The sequence below is a fragment of the Cornus florida genome, unplaced genomic scaffold (genome assembly GCF_030987335.1).
Source record: "Cornus florida cultivar Cherokee Brave unplaced genomic scaffold, ASM3098733v1 CherokeeBrave_3.0.0_Hap2_Chr08, whole genome shotgun sequence".
NCBI classification, from domain to species: domain Eukaryota; kingdom Viridiplantae; phylum Streptophyta; class Magnoliopsida; order Cornales; family Cornaceae; genus Cornus; species Cornus florida.
Window position 1 is genome coordinate 98,466,320 of NW_026775578.1, and position 23,707 is coordinate 98,490,026.

The 23,707-nt window shown below is 40.2% G+C and overlaps 1 protein-coding gene across 4 annotated transcripts in view; it reads right to left on the reverse strand.

The window, feature by feature from the left end:
- Window positions 1-23,707, reverse strand: part of LOC132268309 (serine/threonine-protein phosphatase BSL3) — a 112,007-nt gene that overhangs the window by 45,833 nt on the left and 42,467 nt on the right. For all 4 annotated transcript variants that reach the window (XR_009469277.1, XM_059769150.1, XM_059769149.1 and 1 more), the window contains 2 exons: window positions 23,175-23,276; window positions 23,008-23,089 (listed from right to left, as the gene is read on the reverse strand). Coding sequence is in view for 3 of the 4 variants with exons in the window: in XM_059769150.1 (XP_059625133.1) it covers window positions 23,008-23,089; window positions 23,175-23,276 (184 nt within the window). In the remaining variant the exon portion in view is untranslated. The remainder of the gene's footprint in view (window positions 1-23,007; window positions 23,090-23,174; window positions 23,277-23,707) is intronic.

Consider the following 23,707-nt stretch of genomic DNA (forward strand, 5'->3'; position numbering starts at 1 on the left):
GGCTGGTGTTTGAACTATTGTCTCTTCTTATTTGTCTCTCCCAGATGTCTATTGTGTTCCTCGACTTACTTTAAATTTAAATTGTTAGTCAATTGTTCAATTCTGGATTTTGTGTTCATTTTTCATCAACTGGCTGTGTAGTGTAGGATCCTCATTCTAAGAAGCCAATTGGGACAGGTAGCAGAGAGGAGGATTGTATGTATTAGAGGAGCTTCATGTTCCAGCTATTGCAGCTTCTTGTGTTGACCTGTCTTCCTTTAGTTGAGTCCCAAGTCCTCTTTCATTTATGGCATTCTCATCCTGGTCATTTTTCTAGTCCCCATTTAAAGCATATAGTCTCTACTAGTGTTTGGGGAGATTTGCATAGTCATGAAATTTCTGATTGTAGTGGCTGCAAACTTGCAAATTTTTTTGCTTTGCCTTTAAATAAAAGCTCTTCTAATTCCATGGCACCTTTTGATTTGGTTCACTCTGATATTTGGGGCACCTGCTCCTATTTCTACTAAAGGAGGGTCCCGATATTATGTTTCTTTTATTGATGATTACACTCGATATTGTTGGATTTTTCTAATAAAACGTCATTCTGAGTTCTTTTCTGTTTTAGTGCTTTTCATGCTATGGTTTTCACACAATTTTCATCTATTATCAAGTGTTTTAGACGTGATTTGGGGGGTGAATATCAGTATGGCACCTTTCTTGATTTGCTAAAATTAGATGGCACTATTCTGCACTATTCCTGTGTAGAAAATCCTGAGCAAAATGGTGTTGCTGGGTGAAAGCATGGGCACGTCATGGAAACTGCTCGCTCTCTTTTGTTATCTGCTAGTGTTCCTAGTATCTATTGGGGTGAGGTTGTTTAGGGTACTTTGCACCAGAGTTTATTATTCTTTTCCACCTCTACTTTGGAACTTCGAGATTTTCTGACGCTGACTGAGCTGGTGATTCAACTGATCGCAAGTCAACTACTGGTTTCTGTGTTTTTCTACGTGACTCTCATTTCCTGGAAAAGTAAGAAGCAAACTGCTGTTGCTCGCTCTTCTGCAGAAGCTGAGTTTCGTGCTATGGATGCTACTACAGCAGGAATAGTTTTGTAGCGATGGCTGCTTGCTGATTTGGGTGTTTCACTCTCTGCTTCCACTGCTATGTATTGTGATAACAAGAGTGCCTTTCAGATTGCACACAATTCTGTCCTTCATGAACGTACTAAGCATATCAAGATTGATTCACTTTGTGCATCATCACCTTCTGCTTGACACTACTTCTTTACCATTTGTTTCTTCTACTACGCATTTGGCTGACTTCTACACAAAATCCCATATTATTTCACGTTTTCATTTTCTTCTTACCAAACTCTCAATGATTCTTACTGCCACATCGTCAGTTTGAGGAGAAAGGGGGGAGGGATTTTTCTTTCTAATTTATGTTAAGGGCAATATTGTATTTTCCTTTTCTATTAGTTACTCAGCTCTTTTAGGTCTTTTTATTACTCTCGTATTACTTTATTGTTTGTAAATTCAGATATTATAGTATTACACGATTGCTTGGATTTCTTCTCTTCTTTACTGTGCAAATCAAACTATACCAAATCTGACAGTTTCTTCGAGCCTGAAAGCCTCCTCCGAAATCGTTGGACAACCGGATCCCAAACTGAAACCCTCCTCGTCAAAGCTCCCAAGGGTGTTAGATGTTAGAGATTTTTCTTTCTAATTTATGTTAAGGGTAATATTGTATTTTTCTTTTCTATTAGTTACTCAGCTCTTTTAGGTCTTTTTATTACTCTCGTATCACTGTATTGTTTGTATATTCAGATATTATAGTATTACACGATTACTTGGATTTCTTCTCTTCTCTTCTTTACTGTGCAAATCAAACTATAGCAAATATGACAGTTTCTTCCAACCTGAAGGCCGCCTCTGAAATCACTTGACAACCGGATCTGAACTGAAACCCTCCTAGTCAAAGCTCCCAAGGGAAGTCCTAAATAGGAAATCGGAAAGGACCCAAACACCACACCTGCCAACTCATGGATATACTTAACCTCCCCAACTTGAACGATCTCACTTTTCCCAATATTGATCTTCAGCCCGGAAGCAACTTGAAAGCAAGCCAGAACGCACCATCAATCTTGGATGAAGCCTAGCTACTCCACCCTCCCCATCAATCTACCAAAGGACTCCACAACAATAATGAATAAAAAAGGTGAGAAAGAGCCCCCCTGGCGTAACCCTTTAGAGCAAGCAAAGAATAACAACTCGTAAGACAGAAAAGCATGCAGTCGAAATGCAATGATAAATCCATGTCCTCCATTTGTGCCCAAACCCCATCCTCTCCATTAAATACATCAAAAAGTTCCGATAAACATGGTCATACGCTTTTTCAATGTCCAATTTGCAAACGATCCCCGGATCACCACTTATAGTCCAAGCCTCAGTACATTCACTAGCAATTAAGATGTGTTCAAGCTCTTCTCAATTTAACCATCCACAAAGAAAGCACCAATGGTTCCCAACACCTCTATCTTGACCACCTCCCAATTCTGTTGGAAGAAAGCCAAGTTAAACCCATCTGAATCCGACAATTTGTCCCCATCACAATTCCTCAGAGCTTTCAAAACCTCCACCTTCCCCAGCGGTCTCTCAAGTCAATCTCTATCATCGCTTGAAATTTTTGTAAACTCGAGACCATCAAGGAGAGGTCTCCAACTCCCAATCTCTATAACCAGCTGCTCAAAGTAAGACACAAACCCATTCCGGATGTCCTCATCTCTGGTTGCCATAATCCCATCAAAACAGATTCTCCCTATGTGATTTCCACTTCTATGGGCATTAGCAAGGCGATGAAAGAACTTCATATTTCGGTCACCTTCTTTGAGCCACGGGGCTCTTGACTTCTTTCTCCACATTTCCCCCATTACCACAGTATCTCCAAACTCAGCCTCACACTCCTCCCATTCACCTCCATGTCACTGAGACCTTCCACTCCCTCATTACTATCCAAATCTGAAATTCCAACAAAAAGTCTATTCGTACGCCATTCGAGGTTGACAAACACTTCCTTATTCCAAACCTTAATATCTCCCTTCAGTCGCCTAATTTTCGTTGCAAGTCAGAAGCTTGGGCTGCCCCTAACCTCATAACCAGACACCAGGCCCTAACCCTTCTTTTGAAATCCTCAACTCGAAGCCACATGTTTCCAAACCTAAATGGGGTTCTTCCACCCCTCACCCTCTACAGTCAAGAAGGATAGGGGTATGGTCTGGGACTGCACGTGCCAAGACGACCTGAGACACATCTGAAAACTTCTCCTCCAAATTCCCAGATATTAAGAATATGTCCAGACGTGACAGAGTAGGGGATTCCCGCTCACTGGACCATGTGAATTGCCCTCCCTCCCTTGGCAGATCAAGCAAGTGATGAGACACAATTCAGTCTTCAGACTCGGTCATAGCAGCAGTCCAACCGCCCCCTCGTAGATCTCTCAGTGGGTGACCAAATAGCATTAAACCAACTCCACAGAACTGACCATTTCCTTTCAACATTCCCCAACTCCTCCCACAACCCTCTTCTCTCCACATACCCTTGTGGACCGTACACTCCAGAAAAAACCCACCGCGAACCATCTTCCTCCAGTGCAAACAAAAAGGATAGGAAGTATTGCCCTTGCCACAAAAAAACCTTTGAAACTCACCTTTTATACCAGAGAACCACAAAACACCACGCTATCCCCTCCGCATTTATCACCTCCCAATCCACAAATCTACCTCCCCATAGACTTTTCATAACCTTATCTATTGAGTTAGCAACCTTAGATTCATGCAAACACACCACATGTGCCTCCCATTTTTTAATCAAAGCCTTCACCACCATCCTTTTGTTCGGGTCATTAAGGCCCCGAACATTCCATGACAATAGTTTGAGCCTCATGGACACCCCGAACATTCCATGACAATAGTTTGAGCTTCATGGACACATATTATCTCTTTCACCCCATCCTTCCCCTACTCCTCTTCTCACTCCCTCCACTCCTCCCCACATAATTCACATAGAAAATGAGATTTTTTAGCTCTATATCCCCCTTGCAGCACGGACTTTTCCTATGTTTCACCGATGCCCATTCATCATCCTCGGCACATGATAGCCTCAAAAGCTTGCCCGCCCAATCCATGAACCACTCATCATTCGATCCTTCCAAGTTAGATGCCCTCTGCACCTCCCTGATTGCTGCCAAGGTAGTATCAATTCCAACCGAACCAGCTCCACCAATATCACAATTCTCCAAAACAGGAGGTGGAACGTCCAGAAAAGAGCAACAATAAGCAATTGCCCAGTTAACATTTCTTGAAGACAAAGAGCCTTCGTCAAATTCCTTAACAAAAGGCGAACAAAAATCTCTGACCTCCCCTCCGCTCTCTTGCCCTTGCTTTTCACACTCTATAGGATTGGCCACAAGACAGTATAATAGAAGACGATCAACCCGTTTCCTCCTCCTTTTTACACCTCCTTTTACACATGCAACAGTAATTGACCACAATTTGTCTCCTCACCTTAAGGTTATCCTGATTCGATATCTTCCCCAAGACCGAGGTCCACAAAAAAAGCCAATTTGATCAGGGCCTTTAAGCACCAAATAGCCCTCCATGGGAACGAATCCCAGGAGCATTCGTGAGGCACCTAAAAAAATTTCTGACAAAACGCCCCTGAGCCGAGGGATACCGCACCCAAGAGTCAGAAGCATCACCCGCAATCTCCTGGCGGTAAAGCAGCTCCAAAAAATCAAAAGCATTCTCTATCTCCTAATCCTGAAAGTGCCTCAAAAAACACACATCCCAAATCGTTCTTCCACTATCAAGACAATAGCAGTCGACCACTAAAGCATGTCTATACGTGGAAATCCTACAGAATTTGAAAAAGCAAGAGCAAGAGCAAGAGAAAGAGAGCGGTCGCCACACCAAATGTCCTCCCAAAAGCAAACTCCTCTACCATCCCTAAGTTGGAATCTAATATGTTTATAAAATTCATCCCAGCCATTCCGAATGAATTTCCAAACCTGACTCCATATGGAAATCTCCTCTCAACAAAGAACCAACCTCCTCTCTCCACCCCAAATCTGCTTACGTTCACCCTCCTCCAAAGTATGTGCGTTTCAATATCAAATCTCCATAACCACTTCCCCAAAAAGGCTTGTTGAAGGGCACAAATCTCCTACTACCAAGGCCTCCCATCCGAATAGGAGAACACGCCTGCTCCAAACGAACCAAATGACCTTCTCCGAACGAACCAAATGATACTTGAACTCCTCTCCCATCCCACCCCAAAGGAAATTCCACAGAACCCTCTCAATCCTCTCAGCCACAGAAGAGGAAATCTTGAAAAGAGAGAAAAAAAATAAGTAGCAAGCTTGACAGAGTTCTCTTCAAGGTTTGCATTTCCTCTATCAAATTTTCTGTGTTGGTGAATGGGTTTCCCTCTGGCTTTTTTGGCAGTTCTCGAGGTTTGGCAAAGGGATGCACTCTCTCCTTTTCTGTTCATCATTGTTATGGAGGCCCTTAGCAGGTTAATGAGGAGGGCACGGATTTAGGATTTTATCAGGGTTTCAGGATGGGCCAAGCCTTGGTTAAGCAGATGGAGGTTAAGCAGATGGAGATCTCTCACTTGCTATTTGCGGATGATGCTCTGGTTCTCTACGAGGCAGATGTGTCCCAACTGAGATATTTAAGGTGTATTCTAGTTTGCTTTAAGGCAGACTCAGGTTTGAAAGTCAGTGTGGGAAAGAGTGTGCTTGTCGTGTGGAGGAGGTTCAAGAGGTGGCTTCTCTTGCGGTGGTTCTAGGGTGTGGGATGAATTCCTTCCCTAATTCTCATATGGTTTTGCCTTTGGGTGCTTCGTCAAGGAGGGTGGGAAGTTGGGATCCGGTGATTAAGCGATTTGAGAAAAGATTGGCTGGGTGAAAGAAGTAGTATCTTTCGAAGGGCAGGAAGGTTACTTTGGTGAAGAGTACGTTGCCGAGCCTTCCAACTTATTATCTTTCACTTTTCCAGATTCCTTCCTCTATTGCTGGAAGACATCATAGTCTTCAACAAAACTTCCTCTAGGGCGGCCGGGTAAAAGAGTTTAAGTATCATCTTATCCGGTGCAAGCATGTTTGCAGGCTTCTTCAGTTAGGCAGTCTTGGCTTTAGGAGGTTGGTCCCCTTCAATAGGGCGCTTCTTGGTAAGTGGGTGTGGAGATTCAATAGCGAAAGGCATCAGTTATGGAGGAGGGTTATTTCGTGCCGCTTTGGGGAGGAGAGAGGGGGATGGTCATCTCGGCTGGTCAGATCTACTTTTGGTGTGGCGGTGTGGAAGTTCATTCAGAAGGACTGGGATGAGTTCTCTAAGCACATTAGATTCAGAGTTCGGGAGAGCAAGGACGTCGAGTTTTAGGAGGATGTTTGGTGCGGGGATCGGCGGATCGCCATTGTCTTGTATGTTCCCAAGACATGCTTTGGTAGCATACTATTATCGACTTGATAATGTTAGAATTGGGACGTGCAATGTCGGCGATCCTTTCAGGATTGGGAGATAGACGATGTTTCTGAACTGCTGGACCTTTTATATTACAAGTTTGTATAAAGTTTGTATTTTATAAAGAGGTGGATGGTACAAGTTTGTATTTCTTAATTTGGGTGCCTTCTTCTTAGGGGAGGTTTCGGGTTCGTTTCCTGTTCCTTTGCCTCTCCAGGTTTCATGGTTCCAACTTCCCGTGAAAAACGGTTTGGCGCTAGAAGGCTCCACTCAGGGCAGCCTTTTTTTGTTTGGACAGCAGCTTGGGACAAGATTCTGACTTTGGACAATCTGAGAAAGAGAAGACAGATCACCGTCAACTAGTAATGTCTGTGTAAAAATGATGTAGAATCTACGGATCACCTTTGCATTGCACCATGGCTCATGATTGCTGGAAACTTATTTTTGGTCTGTTCGGCATTCATAGGGTTATGCCTCAGTCTTCAAAGGATTTGATTGACGTTTGGAGAGGATATAGTGTGGGGGGCCATGCCCGTAATTTTTGGAGAGCGACACACCTTTGTGTTTGGTGGTACATTTGGAAAGAGAAGAATAAAAGATATTTCGATAGGGAGGAATCCTCCATTGGGGTGCTGAAATTTTCTATTATTAGTTCTCTTTTTAGTTGAGTGATGAGGAGATATTGTATATCTTTAGATGAAACCATGGATTTTTTGGCTTCGGCCTTTGTACAGCTCTTGGGATGTGATCCCCTTTTTAACGCTTTCTAACAAATTTTTACTTATTAAAAAAATATATATTTTGATATAGTTAAAGGCATATGCAAGTCAGTTTGCTTCATATAAAGGTATATTTTGTGTATTTAGAAACTTTTCCACTAGGAGCAGTTGTGTAGACCTCTTCAATTGCGTGGTTTTGGGTGTTAGGAGGCTGCAGCCCTTTAATAGGACCCTCCTTGGTAACTGGTTGTGGAGATTTGGCAGCGAACAATACAAATTATGGAGGAGAGGAGAGAGGTGGTTGGTGCTCAAATCAGTTTCTAAAGCCAGAGGCGTTGGAGTCTGGAAATTCATTCGGAGGGTTGGGATGAATTTTCTAAACATATTAGATTCAAAGTTGATGGTAGGAGTATTATCTTTTATAAGGACCTTTGGTGTGAAGACCGTCCTCTACCTTGTTTCTTTCCCAGACTTTTTAGGATTGCCACCGATAGACATGATTGAAGACTGTAATCGTCTTGAAAATGGAAGGATTTCTTGTGATGTGCGATTTTTGTGACACTTTCAGGACTGGGAAGTGGATGATGTTTCTGCTCTTTTAGAGCTTTTATACAGGCAAGATATGGTTGGTGGAGGGATGGATTCTCTTATTTGGATCCCCTCTCCATAGGGAAGCATTGATATCCGATCTCTCTTTTATTGCCTCTCACCTTTTTCAGGCTCTGATTTCCCATGGAAGGCGGTGTGGCATACAAAGGCTCCTCTCAAAGTGGCTTTCTTCATTTAGATAACAGTTTGGGGAAAGATTTTAACACTTGATAACTTGAGAAAGGTTAACGTGAATTCGAGCTGCATATGCAAACGGGATGGAGAGTCAGTTGAACATCTTATATTGCATTGCCCCGTGGCCCTCGATTGTCAGAGTCTTATTTTTGGTCTGTTCGGAGTTCAATGGGTTATGCTTAGGTCTACGAGAAGTTTGATTGATGCTTGGAGAGGTTGTTATGTGGGCCTTCATGCTCGAGACTTTTAGAGAGTTGCCCCCTCTTGTATTTAGTGGTGCATCTAGAAGGAGTGCAATAGGAGATCCTTTGACGGAGAGGAATCTTCTTTTGGGGCTCTAAAGTATGTTTTCAGGGGCTTATTTGTTATTACTTATAAAACAAATAGAATGTGGTGGAAGGATGAAAGTACGCTTTCATTCTCTCTCTCTTTTCCTCTCATCCTCTTTCTTCTCTCTTTATTTTTTTTTTTGCTAAGTCTCTTTCTTCTCTTTTTCTTCTTCCTCTTCTTATACTATACTCTTTGATTTGATTATCTCTTAAAGTCGACATGGTATCAAAGCATGGTTTGTAAAGCTTTAGGTGTGTACTTGAAACCCTAGGACAAGTTTGTGTAAACCCTAGTGGGTGTGAAGGCTTCTGAAGAAATTCCAAGATGGGATTTGTTTGTAAGGAAGTAGTGTTAATCACATCCACAAGTATTGCGGATCCATCGGTGTTTTTATCGTGTTCGCTGGTTCTACAATAGCGGCTTTTTCTTCGACGTTCGAGATTCTGGTATCGTCGTTCGTGATTCGCGATTCTGTAACAGCTTTGTTGCTTTCTAGGGTTTGTGCGGTGACTGTGTAATCGTTTTTTATGCATCTCATAAGACGGTAATCTTTTTAGTTAGAGTTGTTTGTGTGTTAGAGAGGTGATTCTCTACATATTTTGATGTTTTTGTTTCTGAGGATTAATACCCAAAAACTGTTTGATAAAATGTATGACTCAGAGGTGACTTCAAAAGAAGTTGGGTCTTCTCCTAGTTTGACTCCAATATTGGGCGGTAGTAGTGATCACCATTCAGGCCTTTGAATTACGACTGTTAGGCTGGATGAGACGAACTATATGGAGTGGGCATAATCTGCTCATATGCATATCACTAGTCGTAAGATGATTGACCATATCGATTGTCACATATCCCTCCAAGAGTGATCCTGAATTCAAAGAGTGGAGTGCAAATAATGCACTAGTTATAACGTAGTTGTTGTAGTCAATGCAGCAACAGATCAGCAAAGGGTTTTTGTTTGTCAAAACAGCTAAAGAGTTATGGCAGATTGTGGAAGAGATGTATTCATCGGTTGGTAATTTTATGAAACTGTATGAATTCTAGCAACAGATTTCAAGAGTCAAGCAGGAAGACCAAACTCTTGCTACATATTACCACTCTCTACGTGGTAAATGGGAAGAGTTAGATACTACAAAAACTACATACACGTGTGTGCAGCTAATGTTAAAGCATTTCGTGCTATAGTAGAAAGGAATCAAATCCATGAGTTCTTAGGTGGTCTGCATCCGAGATACAAGCATGCCAGGGTACGACTGTTAGGCAGGTATTCAGCCTCTACTTCTGTTTAGAGATGTGTTTTCGTATATCCAGACTGAGGAGACTATACTGAAGGCTATATTTGCACCAATATACACTAACTCTGAGCTAGAAGTACCATTGTCTAAGAGAACTACTCTTACCACACAACAATGGAACAAGCCCAATCCTCCAAAAGGAGGGAAGCAAGATGACCATAGCAAGTTGAGGTGTGATCCCTGTAGGCGTATGCGCCACACTACTGAAATATGCTGGAATCTACACATTCGCCCTACTCCAGCTCCTATACATGCGACTGCTAGGTCAAGGCCTGGTCAATTTAAGGGGGCAACTACGGCACATACTGCAAAACATGAGACTACTTGTACTGGTCATGTCTCCTCAGGGCCAACGAGTTCTTTGTCCGGGGCTGAACTTGATGCTCTTCAACATCTACTAGCTAAAAATGCCTACATTTCCACCTCTAACTTCGTTAGACAGGTACCTTTCATTCAGTACATCAAGTTTCCACATTATCTGGTGGACCACTCTGGATCATTGATTCAACCACCACTAATCACATGACTAGTATGGCATCTGATTTTTCATCGTAAAGTTTATGCTCTGGTAAGAATAGGGTTAGAGTGGCTGATGGAACCTTCACCTCCATTGCGGGGAAGGGCACTGTTTATGCCTCTCCTAAAATTAACTTATCCTCTATTCTTCATGTCCCAAAGTTTACCAATAACCTCCTTTCTGTTGGTCACATTACAAAAGACAAAAAGATCTGTTAATGCGACGGCATAACAGACTAGACCATTTACCTCTTCCTATTTTGAAGCATGTGCTTCCCCAGTTTGCCTCTGTTAAATCATTTGAGTTAAATTGTGAAACATGTGTTCTTGTCAAACAATGTCATGTTTCTTATCCTACTAGTATTAATAAAACTACAGCTCATTTGCAGCTTGTTCATTCTGATGTGTAGGGTCCTGAATCTACTACTTCGTTACTTGGTTTTCGTTACTTTGTTGTGTTTGTTGATGACTTTCATCGATATACTTGGCTTTATCTTATGAAAACCAAAGAAGAAGTTCATTACATTTTTAAAACCATTCATAAGATGATATGTACTCAGTTTGGTTGTCCCCTCAAAATCCTTCGATCTGATAATGGAGGAGATTTATGTATGGTAGTCTTGCCTCCTTTTTTGCTGATAATGAGATTGTCCATCAAACCTCTTGTGTCGATACACCACAACAGAATGACGTAGCTAAAAGAAAACACCGTCATATTACAGAGGTGACACATTCTTTTCTAACTGGGAAGGGAGTGCCTAAAAGTTATTGGGATGATGCAACCTTAACAGTTACATACCTTATCAATCGCATGCCTTCTAAGGTTCTTGGCTATCAATCCCCCTTCTCTGTCTTACACCATCACACTACCTTGTTTATTGTCCCACCGAAAGTGTTTGGTTCTGTTCACATTCATCATCGTAAGGACATAATGGACCCTAAGGCAATCCGATGTGTCTTTCTTGGATACTCCGCCACTCGAAAAAGGTATCGATGTTATAACCCTACCACTCGTTGTCGCTTTGTCTCCATCGATGTTACATTGTTTGAATCTGTTCCTTTTTTTTCCACTACTCCGGATTCTCTACAATTGGAGACTACTACATAGGTTGAGAATCCATCGTCCATTCGGAGGGAATGCCCCCTTCCTTTGCCTGTTCCCATTTGGGGGGAGCTTTTTACTGAGGAGCCTATGTCTAGTCCTCCTAAAACTAATGATTTGCAGCACGGAAATCAGCCAATTGTCTACTCTTAGAATTTCCTTGCGGACGTTTTCCCCAATTTTAGGGTTTTCAGCCCTAGTTAGCACCGAACTTACTCGGGGCATATCTTCCTGCACGGGACTCGGTTTTCGACGCCGTTTCTTCCGTTCATTTTTTCTCATTTCGGTTCTTTTTCGTTCACGGTGTTTTACCGTTTGAAAGCGTCTACACAAATTCCACTTTTGACGTCGCCGCGGCCGTGAATAGTGTTTTGACAGCAATCAGGTTACTATTCAACACTGTCAAAACATTATTCACGGTCGCGGCGACGTCAAAACAAAGTTTTGACTTTTCTCTTCTATTCGGACTCCGAATCAAGTGATTTTTGAATCTAACTTGATTAATTTTTCGTCGTCTTTCCAATGGTGTGCTCGGTAGCACCAAATCTTGCTGGAAATTACCATTTTGTCCTTAGGGCTAAACTTATCCGTTTTTTAAACGTCGCTTCCGCTTGTTTTCCTTTTGTTTCCGTGGCTTCATGAGAAGTCATGATTGTGTCTTAGATGATGTACATTTCTAGAAACGTTGTTTCCATATAAAAAGACCATTTTGCCCTTGAGGGATTATTCGGTCTTTTTCCATGTCGGTTCTCATGAAGTTCCGTGGCCTCATAGAAGGTCACTTTGGCGTCCTAGGGATGTTGTATATCCCTAGAGACCTTGCTTATGTTTTCGCTTTCACATTTCGGATCCGTTATTAGGTCAAGCTTCAGTTCATCACAGGACGCACTGGCTTGTAAAACCAGAGCCGTCTCAGGTGGTATCAGAGCTCCTAGGTTCGAATACCTTGGACGACGGGTTTTGGGTGCATATCATGCTTTTGTTACTTGCTTTGATATGACAGATGCTTCTTAATAACATGTATTGATTTGATAATATGCCTGTTTGCTTATGTGGCAACTTGTTTAGAAGCTTACTTTAACTGCCTTAGCATATGATATATGCTTGTTTACCTTAGCATATGGTATATGCTAGTTTACTTCAGCATGTTGTATATGCTTATCTGCTTTAGCATGACTATATGTTGCATACTTTGACGTGCTATTTGTTTTATGCATTCACTGAGAGAGTTGTTTTCGGTCGTGATAACTTGTGTTATTATCGACGTCGTTGTTCTTTCACGCATATAGTCTTGACTCGTGGAGAGTCTTCTCTACAAGGCTCAGTTAAGCATAGAGTTGCAGTCTTTGTCTAGTGGAATGAGACGCGGGCCGTGAAGTCTTTGTCTTTCGTAGCTTCATGACGTAGTCATGGGACATCCGAGGTGGCGGTATCATCTTTGGGGGTTTTGTGGTGACCTTAATGTGATAGCGTCCGGGTTTTTGGGCTTCACTTCAGTGAGTTCGTCCTTTTGAGAGGCATTTTATCCCCTCTTGCTTTTGACTTGTGGGATTGTTATTTGCATGGTACTTTTTACATGTTTGTATGCTTTGTTGTTTTGAGCATGCCTTAGAAACAAAGTTAGGATACGTGACCATCTGGTAGTTATGTGATGATATAGATGATGTGTGTTCCATTTACTATATCTGTTTAACCTGCTAGTGCCATTGGTGGTGTATAGCTTGTCGTTAATTATTTGACCCCTATGTGGTAGGTGGCTTGTTTTATTTACCTTATGTGTACTGTGTGCTTAGTACTAAGGTGTTATTTGATTTATGCAATTTAATTTTGCAAGTTTGTACTATGTGAGTAGCTGGTAGTACTGTTTCATCTTTCCTGCACTTATGTTAGGGTTTTATGACCTTAGTTGACAGGATTGTCATGAGTGAGCTACGTGGTGGACTTCCGTTTTGAGGACTTAGTTGTCCATGATAGGGGTTTTGATCCAGCATTCTGTCTCCTATTTGTGACCTTAGGATAGGTCTGTTTTGGGACGGTGTCTTTCGGTTTCGTAGAGTCCAATCCATTGGCTTGAGGGCATAGACTTGTCAAGCTTTGGATTCGTAACTGGAGGTTGTTGGTAACGGTGTTTTGCAATGTAGGAGCTGCTGGCTCTACTTGCACTGAGGATTTAAGGCCTTAAGTGTAACGGTGCCTATGACATTGTTGTCAGAGTTTTGGGATTAGCTACCCCAACTCTCATAAAATGCCTAGTTCCCGTAGTGCTTTTGGTATGATCATTTCCGACATTGATGTCATTTGTATCGATAAGTTTTTCTGGGTTGACGTGGTTGGGCAGATTATGAACTAGTGCCATATACTGTCATGCTACCGTACAAAGTTGTGTGTTGTGGGCGAGTGCTAGTTGCCGTCGATGTTACCTTACTGACGAGTAAGTGTGGGCGGGCACTAGGCACTGTCATTGCTACCACACATTTAAGTACGTCGTGGGCGGGTTCTGGTCGTTGTTCGTACTGCCATGTCATTCTTAGTCTTTTGTCGTGTTTCGACATTTCGTTGTCTTTGGATTCTCTCGGTAGTTGATATTGAGTTGACATGCCGATTCGTTTGAGAAGTTGTCTTTTGGTTCGTGGTTTCGCGTTCTTTCAATTGGATCTTAAGGCTTCTAGAGTTGTCCTTTAGTTCTCTAAGATCCTTTCCTCGGTGTGACCTTGTGTTCGGTCCTTGTTCAGTTCTCCTCGGGATGTTCCTAATTTCGGGGACGAAATTTCCTTAAGGAGGGTAGTTTGTAATGACCCGGTCATTTTCCTTCATTTCCTTTTTCTCAAATTTTACGGATATTTTTTCCCCGTTGATTCTTCTTTTCCAAGTACGATTTCTCGTCATTGGATGTCGTCTCGAGTACTCAGAAATGGTTTCCGAGACTCTTTCCTATGGATTGATAAATTCCTTAAAGGACCGCGTCATTTCCATATTTTCATTTTTTGAACACTATTCACTTTTCGTCTTTTTTCCTGTTTGTCACTTTTTGGCACAACCTCACTTTTCATGTTCGGAGTTGAGTTTTGATCCCACAAGTTTTCATTCCAAATGATCTCCTTGAAAGGCGTAGCTTTACTTTTGGAGAAAAGTTCGTCGGTTGTCTCCTTTTCCCACAGGGGCGTGGATGAAAAGATTCTTTAGAAACACTGATGTTTCTCGGGGTGTTTTACAAAATATCTTTTGAATATATTTTATTTCAGGGGTTTTTAAGAAAATATCTTTCGGAAGATATTTTCATTCTGGCAGTTGCGCAGTTATCCTTTTGCGTAGGGGCCTTTGTGCAATTAATGAAAGTTAATTGCAAAGTGTCTCCTTGGAGCTTGGATCCTCGTGCGGGATTCATTTTCACATATCATCGAGTCGTGTACTCTTAGAATTTCCTTGCGGACGTTTTCCCTAGTTTTAGGGTTTTCGGACCCCGGTTAGCGCCGAACTTGTTCAGGGCATATCTTCCTGCACGGGACTCGATTTTCGACGCCGTTTCTTCCGTTGTTCATTTTTTCTCATTTCGGTTCTTTTTCGTTCACGGTATTTTACCATTTTGAGCGCGTCTGCGCAAATTCCACTTTTCCGGACCCGGCAGGGCCCGTTCGAGGCACTTTTAGGGTTTTTCTATAAATAGGGGATTATGAAATAAAAAGTGAACTTTCTTCTCTCTTATCCATGGCCGGCCAGCAGCCCTCCCATGGCTGCCACCTTCTTTCTTCTTTTTCCGGCCACCTCCCTCTTGAATTTTGCCATACTGCCTTAGCGTTTATTGTAGGCCTTGGCAAGGCGATCCTTTCCCCCTTATTAGAAACCGGCTTCGACCATTTTTGAGTTCGGGTTTTGAGTTCAAGTTGGGATTTTGGTGTTGCCTCGTGAAGGATTCTTGTTCCCCTCGTTGTCCCCGACATAACCCAGAAGTATCGTCGGATTCGGGGCGGTTCCGTTTCGGTGAGGATTTGAGATTTCATCTCAAAGTGAGGTAGGGGATGTCTTAGGCTTATATAATTGTTGTATTGATTGTTTTATAAGCTTATACAACTTATATGCATGCCTATGTAATTTATCTAGAATTTAATTTAATTATTTTTTTTTTATAAGATTTAATTTTCATGTTTGTATATAGCTTGGAATTAAATTGTAGCATGTTATTAAATTAAGCCTTCATATGTTTATTAACATATATTAAATTGGGAGCATTTGAATAAGTATTGAAACTTTTATTTAATCTTTCACTTGTATGAAAATTTAATTCACATAGTTGTAACTAGCATGGAATCAACTTGTAATGTGATATTAAATTAGGCCTTGGTATGTTCTTTAACATAGTTAAATTTGAGAACATTCAGAGTAGTTTTAAAATCTAGAGAAAATTAATTAATGAAATTAATTAATTTTATTTTAAGTGTTATAAGCACTAAATTGGATTTTTAACTTGATATTGTTGATGAGCTTGGCATGTTCTATCATATACATTAAATTGAGAATATCTGAACAAGTTTTAAGACTTTTATTTAATTATTTTCTTTGTATGGAATTTAATTCACATGATTGTACCTAGCATGGAATGAATTTCCAATGTGATGTTAAATTAGGCCTTAATATGTTCATTAACATATATGAAAATGAAAATATTTGAATGTGTTGAGAATTTTATTTAATTATTTTCTTGAATGAAGTTTAATTTACCTAGTTGTAATTTAGGTAGCAATAACTTGTAATGTGATATTAAACTAGGCCTTGCCATGACAATTTACCTATATTATTTTTAGAATATTTGGAATTGCTTGGTAATCCTGAGAATTTAATTATTTAATTTAATTAAATTCCGTTTATATGCCTCCATTGAGGTAATTAGGCATTAATGTTATTTTCATGCTTAATTTATAAATTTGGGACTTGTTGTATGATTACATTATAGCATTCCATGAGTAGAAGTTATAAATTTAACTTGTTTATATACACATCATATATTTGACATGTCGTGTGCCACTGTAGCTTGAAGATATAGGACGAATATTGTGTGTGTTACATGACTTGTTTGTGCATGGTAGTTGACTAGTGTATTGTGTATATGTATTATACCTTAATGCACAACTTGTTGATTTTAGAAAAGCTTGCACGGACATTGGAATATGTTACGGCTAGGACATAGCTCCAGTACGGGGGATGAGAGCCCCCCCTATAACATATAGTGCGCACTAGGTGGTACCCTGAGGGCTAACAACCCAAAAACACCAATATACGGTTTTATTCCGGGTTTAGTGCGCACTAGGTAACACCTTGAGGGCTAGTAACCCGAGATCACTTGCTTGGTCATTGAGACCGTATGTCCTTGTCTTTCCAACACTACTTGATTTCGCATTCAATTCCAAGTTGTTTAATATGGATTATTTATAGCTTGTGATGTGGTATTTGACATTTCAATTAGGTATAGTATACATGTGCTTAATATATTTGCATGCCTTGCTTTTCAACACAAGTTAATAGCACTAAATTGTTATAACTTGTTGTTTCCGCATTTTAGGTTTCAAGTTGTTAACTTTGATAACCTATGCCTTGATGCGTTGTATTAAGAGTTCTACTTTTACTAAATTGTAATATTTAGTTGTTTATGCACTTTAGGTTTTAAATGGATGATTTTGATAATTTATATTTTGATGCGTTGTATTAAAAGTTCTAATATTAGTTAAAATTGCATTGATATTGTAATTTGGATTTTAATTGTTTAATGTAGCCTAAGATTATTCCTTAGACTCATTTGGAACATAGACGTTAGGTGGCATGAACTGTTTTAGTTGTTTTCGCATTTTAGGTTCCAAGTTGACAACTTTGAATACCTATGTCTTGTTGCGTTATACCATATGCCCCTATGTTGTTTACTTGCATAAATATTGTAGTTTATGCTAGGGATGTTTTAAAGTAGCTTAGGATGATCCCTGAGTCTAACTTTTGACCTAGACGTTGGTGGCATGAATCTTCTGAATTGTTTCACATTAATGTGATAAACTAGTAAAAAGTTAGGTCTATGCATACTCATTCCCTACGAGTAATACAGGTTACTCACCCCTCGCTGAATGCGACCCGTTTCAGGCAAGAAGGCGTGGTTTCGGGATGCACAATATCCCGTGGATGTTTTTGTAGACTTAAAAGTATTTAATACATGCAAATGTTAGCATGAAATACTATTTTTGATTCAAAATGTCAAAACTTGATTATTTGGTTCTAAATATGTAATAAGCTCTTAAGTGTCCCATTTGGGATGTATTTGACATGTATGCAATGCGGCCATAAGCCAAGGACTTTCATTTTGTATTCTAAGTACTTTTATTTTAAGTGATTTTATTGAAAAATAGAAAAATGGCATGTATTAACTTCATTACATTTTCATGGGTAGTGAGAAGTGGGCTTTAGCACTTCCATAGGTTCCCTTTATTTATGTAGGAAGTGTGGCCAAGGACAAAACGGTCTTTTGAAATAATTTTACGATTTTTAGTTTCATGTTTCTCTTTTAAAAAACATTTTGGGTAAAATTTGAGGTTTAATAAGTGATATTTTGTATTTAGCGACCATTGAGACCGGATGCCATTGGAACGCATGTAAATATGTATATCACGTTTGCGGAAATGCTCACCTTGCACAAAATATCACATTTGTATGAAATGGATGCTTGTTGGTCTCAAGTTTTCCATTTAAAGCATTTTCTTTGCATTTTGAGGTTCGGATAGGTCGTATTTTGCATCGAGCATTTTTGGGAGCCGCAAACCCTTCCCGCGCGCTTAAAATCACTATTTACGTTTGCGTGCATGATCGTTTTAGCACACAACACCATTTAGGGTCAAATGAACACTTAGTGCAAAGTTGTTTATTCTTTTTTTTTCATCGCTTTTGACCTAAATTGATTTAGGGGTATTTTGGAATTCCCTTTGAAGATTTAAATCCAGCCTTGAAATGGTCACATAGAAAACGTGATTTTAGGAGGGTTTCTTCACAACATTTTTCCAGAAAATGTCGTTTCGGTCTCGAAAACCCCGCGTCAAATCTGATTTTCTGGTGCGCACATGCATTTTCAGAAAAGTATGTTTTAAGGGTATTTTGGGGATTTCATGTCAAGAATAAATTTTTCTTTCAACATAGTCCGCTTGGAAAAATTATTTCAAGGGGGGTTTCTTCTTCGTGTTTTTTCAAAAAACGTCGTCTAGTGCCTCAAAACGACACACGATTTTCACCATTTTGCCCAGTTCACTGCTGGCAAAACACTATTCATTGCTGTCAAAACACTATTCACGACCGCAGCAACGTCAAAACTTTGTTTTGACTTTTCTCTTCCATCCGGACTCCGAATCAAGTAATTTTTTAGTCTAACTTGATTAATTTTTCGTCATCTTTCCAATGGTGTGCACAGTAGCACCAAATCTTGTAGGAAATTACCATTTTGCCCTTAGGGCTAAACTTATCCGTTTTTGAAACGTCGCTTCCGCTTGTTTTCCTTTTGTTTCTGTGGCTTCATGAGAAGTCATGATTGTGTCTTAGGGATGATGTACATTTCTAGAGACGTTTCCATGTAAAAAGACCATTTTGCCCTTGAGGGCTTATTCGGTCTTTTTTCGATCTTTTTCTTCTGCGTCAGTTCTCGTGGAGTTTCGTGGCCTCATGGAAGGTCACTTTGGCGTCCTATGGATGTTGTATATCCCTAGAGACCTTATTTATGTTTTCGCTTCCGCATTTTGGGAAAGAAGCGGAATGGATGACCTAAGCGAGGATAGAAAGGAGGACCTCCTCAACGACCACGTTATGTAGCTTTCAACCTCTTTCTACCCATCTGCAATGGTTTGCCATATGGACTCTTTCCTCAATCGTTTTTCAGCATCAATCTCCTCAATAACAACGAAAAGCAAATCAAACCTTGATCACATTCAGAACAGCTATTTGAATCACAACCTACATGCACTAAGAGGGCAAAACAACCCATTGACTCACCTCAGGACCAAGAAGTCTCCCTCGATCCAGGTAATTCCTCAATTGACATTGATACTCCTGATTCTTTTCCCAATAGTATTCATGTTGATCTTGATATCCCAATTGCCTATCGTAAGGGTGTTCATAGTTGTACAAAACATCCCATATCTCAATTTGTATCCTATGATGCCTTATCTCCAACATATTGTGCTTTAACTTCGTGTATCTCCTTTGTATCTGTTCCTTTTAGTGTTTCAGATGCTCTCAGTCAAACTCCATGTAAGGAAGCCATGCTTAAAGAGATGAAGGCCCTTGAGAAGAATGGTACTTGGGATATTGATCCATTACCTACGGGTAAGAAACCTGTAGGCTGCAAATGGGTCTACATAATTAAAGTATCATGAACAATTAAGAGATATAAAGCCTGGTTAGTTACAAAGGGCTTCACTCAGACTTATGGGATTGATTATCTGGAAACATTTGCTCCAATTGCCAATATGAGCTCTATACGGGTCCTCCTTTCTTTGGCGGCTAATATGAATTGGCCTTTACATCAGCTGGATGTAAAGAATACTTTCATGGAGGAAGAGGTGTATATGACTATGCCACCAGGGTTAAAGTTTGCCAATGGTCAGAATTTAGTGTGCAGGCTAAATAAAGCCCTGCATGGGTTAAAGCAGTCGCCACGTACTTGGTTTGAGAGGTTCAACACTTCTATGAAAAGAGTAAGGTACACACAGAGTCAGGCAGATCATATTCTCTTCATCAAGAATCAGAAGGGTTGCACCACTGCCCTTATTGTATATGTTGATGATATTGTTATCAATGGAAATGATCGAGAAGAGATTCATCGAATGAAGTCATTCTTGGGACAGAGTTCAAGGTTAAAGACCTCAAATCATTAAGATACTTTCTTGGCATCGAGGTGTGCAGATCGAAGAAAGGGGTGTTCATTTCTCAACGGAAGTATGTGTTAGATTTGTTGGCTAAAACAGGCAAGTTTGGAGCTAGACCTATTGATATTCCCATTGAGCATAACCATACGCTTGATGATGTAGATGGAGACCCATTAAATGATGTGGGAAGATTTTAGCGATTGGTTGCGAGATAGATTTACGTATCTCTCACACGCCCAGATATTGCTTACGCTGTTAGTGTGATTAGTCAATTTATGCATGCTTTACGTCATCTCACCTTGAGGCAGCTCATCATGTTCATCGCTACCTCAAGGGTTCACCTGGTAAGGGGATATTGTTTGGCCGTCATGGCCACTTGCATGTTGAAACCTATACTGATGTTGATTGGGCGGGGTCTGTGACAGATCGACGATATACTTCATAACATTGCACATTTGTTGGAGGTAATCTTGTTTCATGGCGAAACAAGAAACAGTTTGTAGTAGTCTGAGTTCAGATCCATGGCACATGGAGTTTGTGAGTTGTTATAGCTACAAACAATGTTGGGTGAGTTGGGTTATCCTGTTCGCGAATCAATGAAGTTGTATTGTGACAGCAAGCCTGCTATTAGTATTGCCCACAATCCAGTTCAACATAACTGGACAAAGCACATTGAAGTCTATCGACACTTTATCAAGGAAAAGCTCCGTGGGCTGATTTGTACTTCATACGTCAACACACATGATCACGTTGCTGATATTTTGACTAAGGGTGTGAGCAAGACTTGCTTGAAAAATATGTTAGTCAAGATGGGCGTGATAGATATCTTTGCACCAGCTTGAGGGGGAGTGTTGTCAAGGGCTTATTTGTCATTACTTATATAATGTTGGGGTTTTGTTTAATTTCTAAAACTTCTTCTTATAAATATAATGTGCTGGAAGGATGAAAGTATTCTTTCATTCTCTCTCTTTCCCCATCTCTATCTCTCTCTCTCTCTCTCTCTCTCTCTTTCTCTGATGCTCTTTCTTCTCTTTTTCTTCTTCTTATACTTTACTCTTTGATTTGATTATCTCTTAAAGTCAACAAACTATTCTATTGTATTCTCTATATTTTGTTGGGTAATAAGGAGAAATTATATATCTTTGGAGGAGATTGTTGATTTTTTGGGCTCCTTGAGCTGTTAGGGCATTTGCCTTTTGCCCTTGTGTAGTTTTTTGGGATGCGCTCCCCTTTTGAGCTCTTTTTATACATTATTACTTATCAAAAAAAAGACCATACTTTTTCAAAAGGTTACGCAAAACCTCAAGGGAGGCTGACGATACTTTTTCTAAAGGTTTCATCCGTGGATAATTTAGCCAAACCTTATTAGATTTCACGTCCTAAAATGAAACTCAATTCAAGGTGGAAGTAAATGGGCAAATTAAGAAAGGCTCAGCGATCAGATTGAAAGCTGCAACATCAGAGTAAGTCCTTGTCGATTAGATTTATACCACCAATTGTCTACTTTTTGATCCACACAACTAATGCTACAAGCACGATCACCACTGATGCGTAAAAATTCAAGTTTCACAAGGAGATTGGTGACAAATGTTTGGTCTCCGTAATTAAAAGAAACTGGAGTATAGGCATATCACGTTGATTAACTTCATTTTGTTAGTAAAAGTTGGTGATCAGCCATTAAATTAAACAAATTTATAGGAGTGCTGTTGTAGGAAATTATAAGCTAGACATAATGCATTGGGGACCCGAGGTCCACCTTTCCTCATAATTGTCTATGAAGACTGTATGGAAAAGTTGGTCATCATTTATATGTGGGGTATATTCTCTGGTTGGCAATCAATCTGCAGAAGGACTTTCAAGATGGTCTGGTTGGGTCGAATTCCTCCATAAATGGCTGATTAACATAGCATATCAACCAACAAGGAAGGACGTGAAACTCTCTCAAACAGAGAAGGGGATCGCATGGTCAGCCAAATTTAAGAAAAATCTTCCCTATAGAGGTGACAGATATATTGGAGAGTATGTTCCAAAGTTCATATAGCTTGAGAATGGGTCCAACAAATGTAGATGTTATAATGTCAGTTCTGCTACGCGTAACCTTCATTTATAACTCAGAAAGAGCAAGGAAGTTGAGAAATAAAAAAAAAATCGTACCGGAGAAAAAAATCCAGTCTCGAGCATTTTAAAACACTTATTCTACCCTTCCCATGATATTTTTGAAAACCAAATTCTACAATATTCCTAGTCGCATGCTTCCTCTTGTCCTCACTCCTAAGTGAATATTGGTGTACTCTTTTCCCTCAAGTTCCAGTTGAAGTCATCAGGCTCAGCACCTTTCAAAGTGGAATTTTTGCTTGGTCATCCATTTTGGATAAGATCCAGGTTGGCTTTAATCTTCTTTTCTTCAATAGCGCCAGGGTGTTCACGGCCCAAGCCAGTTGATAATCTCATGCTCATAACAAGTGGACAATTTCAAATAGATACTTGCTTACTACTGCACATATGAGATGGTCAGTCATTGCCTCATTCCATCCCCCTTTCTCATCCAATGTTTGGCATTGGTTCTTGAGGACCTTCAGGATTATTGAGTTATGCTCTTACTAAAATAATAGTTTGGGGAGGGTCAGAGGGTGTGGCGTTCCATTGAAAGCAAAATTTATTCATTATGTTCAATTAATTGGTTTGCTGGGAAGAAAGGAACAGGAGAATCTTTGATGGTTCTTAATCAAGTAGCTTTCTGGTGTCCTTGATCAATATAATTCAGTCAAGAATCCACGCCTGGCTGCTGGCCTAGTTTACATGCATCAACTGAAGGTCCTTTTAGACTAAGAAATTTGTCATATGATATAATCCAATAACTGGATGAAAAAAAAAAAAAAACCTGCAACACTTGATGAATCCTCCACCATGCGTCCTCCGCCAAGCGCCCCTCCAGACACATGAAGCCGTGCATTAACAAAAACCTGGAGAAGTAAAATATATGTAAATTATTGATTTCTAAGTATATGAAAGAGGCCAGCTAAAAGAAAAATTAAGTAGAAAACCCACTGCTGCATGCTGATATCTAGGAGATGGAGAGACACCAGGAGCAATAGCCCATTCCCAACGACCATCTCTATGTTTAGCAAGTCCATATGCACTTGGCAATGGCTGCAAAAATCATTTACAGAGTATGAACCAAGTCAATCATTTATGACACTAAAGCTGGTTTATGTTAACTCACAAAATGAGAACATCACATAGAAAAATTACGTCATACATAAAATATAGTAAACTATAGGACAGTCTCTTGGGGGAAGATTTTGACTATTGATAATCTAAGGCGGAGGCGGCAAATCATATTCAATTGGAGTAGCATGTGTAAGAGAGATGAGGAGTCTATGGATCATCTTCTCTTGCATTGTTCTTTGGCCAGAGACGTGTGGAGCTTGATTCTTCTTGTACTTGGTGTTCAGTGGGTTATGTCGGAGTCCACTAAGCATGCTCTTGAAGCTTGGAGGGCATTCTTAGTGGGAGCTCATGCTAGGTAGGCATGAAGGGTAGCTCCTCTTTATATTTGGTGCAGCATTTGGAGGGAGAGA